At 41.6% G+C, this 7,219-nt stretch overlaps 1 protein-coding gene across 1 annotated transcript; it reads left to right on the top strand.

The window, feature by feature from the left end:
* The first annotated feature begins 292 nt into the window (after nt 1–292).
* Nucleotides 293–5,321, top strand: LOC115664313 (carotenoid cleavage dioxygenase 8 homolog B, chloroplastic-like). Its single transcript, XM_030586257.2, has 6 exons — nt 293–598; nt 1,605–2,348; nt 2,641–2,834; nt 4,443–4,632; nt 4,769–4,871; nt 5,176–5,321. Exons 1-6 carry the CDS (start codon nt 293–295, stop codon nt 5,319–5,321), a joined length of 1,683 nt encoding a protein of 560 aa, XP_030442117.1.
* Nucleotides 5,322–7,219: the final 1,898 nt, after the last annotated feature.

Here is a 7,219-nt window from a genome sequence, read left to right as displayed (position 1 = left end):
TTATAATGAGAAGGGCAATGGCACAAGCCTAGACGTACTGAATCAATATGTATATAGATTGCATCAATATGTATTTACATATATTATCCTAAAATCATACTTGTTAAGTCCATGTCCTCTAGTGGAATGGTATTCAACCTATCAAGATTCCATATATAGTTCCTCACACACCCACGGACACCATTTATATGTCTCAGCACTCACTCCTCTTAGCTAAGCCATTCCATAATCTCTCTCTCTCTCTCTCTCTCTCTCCATCCCTCAACTCCTTTTGCTCTCTGTTGGTTCTGCTATGGCTTCGATAAACTTCTTAGCCAGTCCAAACTGTGTTTCGCACTCCATCAAAGCATCTTCCAAAAGCTTTGATCATTTGACAGATGGGTTTCCTCTTGGAAACAGGAACTTGCCCGGGAGGACCTCGCGAGGCGACCCTCGAGAGCTCAGCATCACAAACGTCGCTAGCCAGGCCCCGGTCGTCTCTCGATCGTCGCCGGGGAAAGAAGCCGTCAGCGACCGGGATCACGTTGCCTGGACGAGCGTCCAGCAACACCGGTGGGAGGGCGAGTTGGCCGTCGAAGGGGAGCTACCTCTCTGGCTGGTGAGTCTGTTTGATTTTTTACGATCTCTCAATCATGTTTGCGCATGCATGTGATCAGAGTCATATCTTTTCGCGTCCCCTAAGCTAAATCTCTTCTCCATTCTGCTTGTTCTCATCTTGCCATATGCCCCAAAAGGAAAAAAAAGAAAAGAAATTATTTTGTTTGTTTAAAGTCTAGCCAAAGATGAAGCCTATAACAATAAATTAAATAGTGGAACGCCCTCCATCACAATTAATTATTAACCTCACTTAATTAAGTCAGTCACATAACACTATAAATTATCCCATTATACTGTGTTTGTGCGTGTAGCGCAAGGCCATTTTGTGTCTCCACCACTAACTATAAATGCATATGCTGGTCTTTCTATTCATGTTGCACTATCCAAATTACTTTCATTTTACAACTTTATTAGTAAACTACGCTATTCAAGTAATTGAACACCACTAGAAGGGAGAGGCTTATCGAAGCGCAAAGGATTTGTGCATTCAGATGCTAAAGATTAAATACTATTGTCGACGGTGTGGGAGTATAAAAGCCATAGACTTACCTAGCAAAAAACAAAACAACAACAACAACAACAACGAAAAAGTCACAAATTACAAATTTTCGGGGTTTATCTCGACTATCCCAAGATACCTTCCAAATATATTTATCAAAGAGTGAGATATTTTTAAGTTAAGATCAAACGAAGAATATCCCTTGCCCCAATTTTATCATTCCTTGTTTCTTGTCCTCGTCTATATTATATTCCTTGTAGTGTACCAACGTATGAAGATTTCGTATGATCTTACCCATCTTTGGAAATTCTTCTTCTCTCAGCTGTTCCACCCTATAAAATTATTAGGATGGTACGAATGTTACAGATTTCTGATGTACTGAAATGAGTATAATATCACTGGCATTATAGTATCGTGCAAACGTATCGTACCCGACAAATACATTGGAATTAGCTCCGGTGTTTTCTGTTGGTTAGGGAGAGTGATTGGTTGATTTGATCATATGCAGAGCGGAATCTATCTGAGGAATGGTCCCGGTCTATGGCACGTCGGAGACTACGACTTCCGACACCTCTTCGACGGCTACGCCACGTTGGTGAAGCTGCAGTTTGAGAACGGGCGGTTGATCGCCGGTCACCGGCAGATTGAATCAGAAGCATACAAGGCCGCGATGAAGAACAACAAGCTATGTTACCGAGAATTCTCCGAGGTCCCTAAGGCAGACAATTTCCTATCCTATGTTGGCGGGCTTGCTAGCTTGTTCTCCGGGGCGTCGCTGACTGATAACGCCAACACAGGCGTCATCAGGCTCGGAGACGGACGAGTGGTTTGCCTCACTGAGACGCAGAAGGGGTCGATAATGATCGACCCAACCACGCTCGAGACCTTAGGGAAGTTCGAGTACACCGACTCCTTAGGGGGTCTGATACACTCTGCCCATCCGATCGTGACCGACACCGAATTCCTGACGCTGCTGCCCGACCTGATCAACCCGGGCTACTTGGTGGTGAGGATGGAGCCGGGATCTAACGAGAGGAAGGTGATCGGGAGGGTGGACTGCAGGGGCGGCCCGGCACCTGGCTGGGTCCACTCGTTCCCCATGACGGAGCATTACGTCGTCGTGCCGGAGATGCCCTTGAGGTACTGCGCGCAAAACCTCCTCAGGGCCGAGCCCACTCCATTGTACAAGTTCGAGTGGCACCCCGAGTCTAAAGGGTACATGCATATCATGTGTAAAGCCAGTGGAAAAATCGTAAGAATCCATCTCCCTCCAGATTCATTCTGTGCAGCAAAATTTCAGAGTGCTCTCAAGGCACTAACCAAGAATCTTTATCATGCTTTTGAAGAATATGAATATCTTTACTTGAAATATGTAACTTTCTAGAAATATGTTCTTTTCTTCACTAAAATTTTAGCCGTCATAATTGGTGTCCCCTGGACACCGGCTATCATGCCCTCTTTGTATATAATTTCCAACATAGTTTATCAAAACTATGAATATGACAAGGATGTCTTGTTTTTTCTATTGGGTTGCACGGAAAAAGGTGGCAAGTGTGGAGGTTCCTCTGTACGTGACGTTTCACTTCATCAATGCGTACGAAGAGACGGACGAAGACGGGCGAGTTGTGGCCGTGATCGCCGATTGTTGCGAGCACAATGCGGACGCGACCATCCTCGATAAGCTCAGGCTCCAAAACCTCCGCTCCTTCGCCCGCCAAGACGTACTTCCTGATGCTAGGTGTGTTTATTGTATGCTGCTCTAGAATCCGCACACGCACAAATTCGCACCTATTCACATGTACTTACCATCATTCAATTTGTTGAGATAATGATAATCGCATAAAGATCAAGAATACTAGATAAATAGAAGGTGGGAAATGGAAATTAGTGGTCGATTAGATATGTGATTACTCAGGATATTTCTAGCTAACTGTTCCATCTTCATAACGCTTGTCCATGTACATATAATATGTTTCAAGGCATAAGAACATAGTATGGCAGTTCTTTAGACGAAGGGACCCTATTTTCTTTAGTATTTATTCGTATTGTGAATTCACCAATGCAATGAAGGAACTTGTTATAAAAAGAAAAATCCATGTATAGCAATTTTTAATTAACTCCGCATGTAAATAATCGTACGTGTCAGTAACTTTATCTCCTATTAAATTATTTTTCAAACTGTTTTAGGGTTTACATACTTGGCTAGCATCTTATAAGAAGTCCGACGAAACCCGACATGAGTTCGACTTTTGTCTTCTTATTCCATTAATTAATTACCTTTAATTTGAGGTCATTTAATATATAATTGAGTCTTTGTTAGCATAATTTAACTTCTATCGTTTCCAAAATAATATAAATTTTTTTGGTCCCTTTCTGAGACTTGGGTTTTCTTCCTGGTAGTCATATTCGTCCCCTCTTGAAACTTTGGAGGGCATACCTTCATACGAAGACCGGCGTTGTCTTCAAACTTTCTAATTCGTACATAGTTGGAAATAAGTGAAAATAATTATTAATGTGCTTGTAGTTACATTAGGAGTGAATGGCAGATAAACATTAGCGACTTGTACCCTCTTTTGAATGGTATAATGGCAGACAAATCCTTAATCAATACGAAAAGTAGTAGAATGGCATCATGATGAGCGTTCTCTTGCTGATTAAAATCTTTTGTTGCCCTTTTCTCGTTTCGATATGATGAGTCCCAATAATGGCCCTTTTGTTCTTTTGTGTTTGGTATCGGCTTCACTTTCTTTTCTTTTTTTGGCTTTTCCGTAGCATATTAAATTTGACTTGAATTTAACTTGAAATTTTGTCCGAAACAAACAAATATTACAAGTCATAATTATAGAAATTAAAACTTGATATTCATTAACTTTGCCTTCGAAATTTGGAAGGGAAAGTAATGAGTATTTTCTAAGTTGAACTAAGACATTAGGGTTGAAAAAATTGGTAGCTATATCCATCAAAATGATTGTAAAAGCCTGTCCGATGCAAGAAAGAGCATAGTTGCCCAGATATTAGACAATTATACGGGCCCAGAATTATTGCTGACAAAAAGAACAAATCTCAGATTGCACCATCACCTTCAAAATCATTCTCTAGCTGAAACTAAGTGGTTTTGTTTTTTTTTTTCGAACTCCCAATTTGCAAAATCCCACCTAATAATTTTTTTTTGGGTCAAAATCCCACCTAATTAACAAAGGAAGAGAGGTTTCGACCAAAAAAAAAAAAAACAAAGGAAGAGAGGTATTCTAAAGGCCAAGATCCTTAAATACATGAAAATATTTATTTTCCTTTTCAAGTATGCCTTGACGAGGACGATGGTGACCATGATGGTAAATTTGGGCAGGGTCGGGAGGTTCATAATACCATTAGATGGGAGTCCATATGGGAAGTTGGAGGCAGCATTGGACCCAGATGAACATGGGAGAGGCATGGACATGTGCAGCATCAACCCTGCCTTCTTGGGCAAAAAATACAGATTTGCCTATGCTTGTGGCGCCCAACGCCCTTGCAATTTCCCCAACACCCTCACCAAGGTTTTATATTCATGTCCCTCAAATTGATGCTTTTAGCATTATTATGATGTGGTGCCATGCTAGGGAGACATAGTTGTTGTATAAATTTACTGTGATATTCTTGATGAGAAATTGATGAAGTGAGAGGTTTTCGCAGATTGATCTAGTGGAGAAGAGGGCGAAGAATTGGCATGAGGATGGCGCCGTGCCCTCGGAACCATTCTTCGTGGCTAGGCCAGGGGCCACCGAGGAAGATGATGGTAAGAATTTAGGAAATCTAAATCGAAACATATGCTCATTATGCCTTATTTGCTGAAAAAACATTCAACGTGATCGTTTGCATCATATGACGGGTTATGATTATCTCTCACGCTCGAAATAACACATGTATATTTGAAGCACCCAAATCAGAAAAATTTGTTTCTTGAATAATTTCCTTTCTAGTCACTCGCATTTTTGTTGACTCTCCCATTTTGAAAATTTTTGGCATAAATTTTTTTTCCCCTTCTTTTGTTTTCCCGATTCTCTTTTGTGAAGCATTGTGTGCTGGGGTTGCACTTGCAGGTGTGGTGATCTCAATGATTAGTGAGAAAAATGGAGATGGGTATGCATTGCTGCTTGATGGCTCCACTTTTGAGGAGATTGCCAGAGCAAAGTTCCCCTATGGCCTTCCTTATGGTCTCCATGGTTGCTGGGTCCCAAAGAAATAAAGATCTCCCATCAGGGTATTGTTTAATTAATTGATCAAAAAACTTTGATCAACCTATTATTTCACTCGTTGTGTCTTGACTTAAGGTTGGTCATTTGAAGTCCACCCTCTGTGGGTACAACGTTGATGGATAAGTCTCGTAGACTTAGTGAAGACCATGGATGAAGTGGTGGTCAGTGTTCTCTATGTTTTGTGTAGAATTCCTTAGTGGTGAGAGAAGTAGAATTCATTCTATGCATGTTAAGCTTGAGATATGTGAAATGGTTCTTGCTAGTGCTATGATGATTATAATAGCTTCAGTGTTGCAAATCCTGTTTATACCAGATGTGAAATTGTATTTATATAGAAAAATGTACCTATAAAAAAAAGAGAACTTATTTGTGGTTGTTCTTCCTATCGGGGCTAAACGAAAATTTGAATGATTTGGTGAAGCAGGGAAGTCTCCTTTTTTTAACAACTAGGCTGTCCTGCTAGCAAAGATTCTTCTCAAATTACTAACCTCCTGGACTATGTAACACGCAAGCCAAAACCTAATCGCGCGACCTAAACAAACCATACAAAATGTGGAAACCTCATCTGCAGTTTTTTAATATATTCTTTGGACACTTTTGACTCATGTTCTTGTCCTAAAAGATTCGATTCTCGTGAAAGAAGGGAATGTGACGGAACATTTAAAGATTACTTCCCAAGATCCTCCTCAACCCCTGGCCATGTAGCGCCAACTCCTAGAATGTTGTCTGTAGCAAATGTCACCTGCGAGATCTCTTCGCATAAACATGTAATAGCAGAAGAATTAAGAAAGACCCCACTACATTTTTTGTCCCTTTTCTTTTGCCAACTATGTCGTAACTTAGCTGGTGTCGAAGATTTAACTCACATCGGGGATCGAGCATGAGGCACGAAGCATCTTCGCTACGGCAGAAACGGATCAACTCCGAAAAGAAGCGTACATGATTACACTTGCATGACAGTTGTTATTACTGTTGCTAATGGTCGATTGGATGCTTCCGTTAGAGCTTCTTCCCCTCTTCATCATGCTACTGTAGACCAGCAACGATGTTGCCCTGACTCGGAGAAGTTTGAGCACACCTTCAGGTGGGACAGCTTACGCCGAGTTCCACTCGTGGACTTTAGCCTCCGTCCATGAGAGCGAGGGTGAAATCGGCATGGGTGGCTTGACTACGATACGTGTACATGAGAAATAATAGTTCAACATCCGCAAAAGCCTCCATTTTAATGCTATGAATCTTGAGGAGGTGGCCAGAAAATGCAGCTTTCATTAAAGAAAAAATCGGACCTGGGTTCGATGTCAGTCCATGGATATTGCATTCGCATGCTGATGGCATTTAAGGCTTGCTCTTTTACATATTAACAATCCAATGGGCAAAGAGTTTGAATATAATGGGCCATAATCTCAATCTTGAAATAGGATTCCGTGGGATGTTGGAAAAGATTCACCAATTTGTAAAAGCCAAAATCACGGTTATTTGCAAAATTCGGATAAGGCTTGAAGGGAGCAACAAATTCGGTGGATTTATTTTAGGTGGATATCTGCAGCAAATCGAAAAGCAAGAGAGAGAAGAGATAGAGACAGAGAGATGGGATTTCTTTCGATTTCTTTCTTCTTCTTCTGTTTTTTTAACGATGGCTGGCACCGCGTGAGTGATGGCAAGCACCGATGAGAGCCCTCTAGCGAGGATGAGGCCGCCTTGGCCTGGGTGGGGGTGAGTGCCGGCGAGGGCTCCCCTTGCCAGATCTGGGGAGGGGGGCCTCACTAGCGCTTGTCCTCACCAGCCATTGTTTGCGGAAGCGATGGCCGGCGACTAGTCATAAGTGAAAAGAAACAATTATAAGAAATTTTAAAAATTATACACGATAGTATTGATTGTGCCACGTAGG

The sequence above is a fragment of the Syzygium oleosum genome, unplaced genomic scaffold (assembly GCF_021117445.2).
Source record: "Syzygium oleosum isolate NSW1041296 unplaced genomic scaffold, Sole_v2.1 Sole_v2.04, whole genome shotgun sequence".
Lineage (NCBI taxonomy): Eukaryota > Viridiplantae > Streptophyta > Magnoliopsida > Myrtales > Myrtaceae > Syzygium > Syzygium oleosum.
The sequence above is the reverse complement of the archived record's forward strand: the minus strand, read 5'-3'. Positions and strand labels throughout refer to the sequence as shown.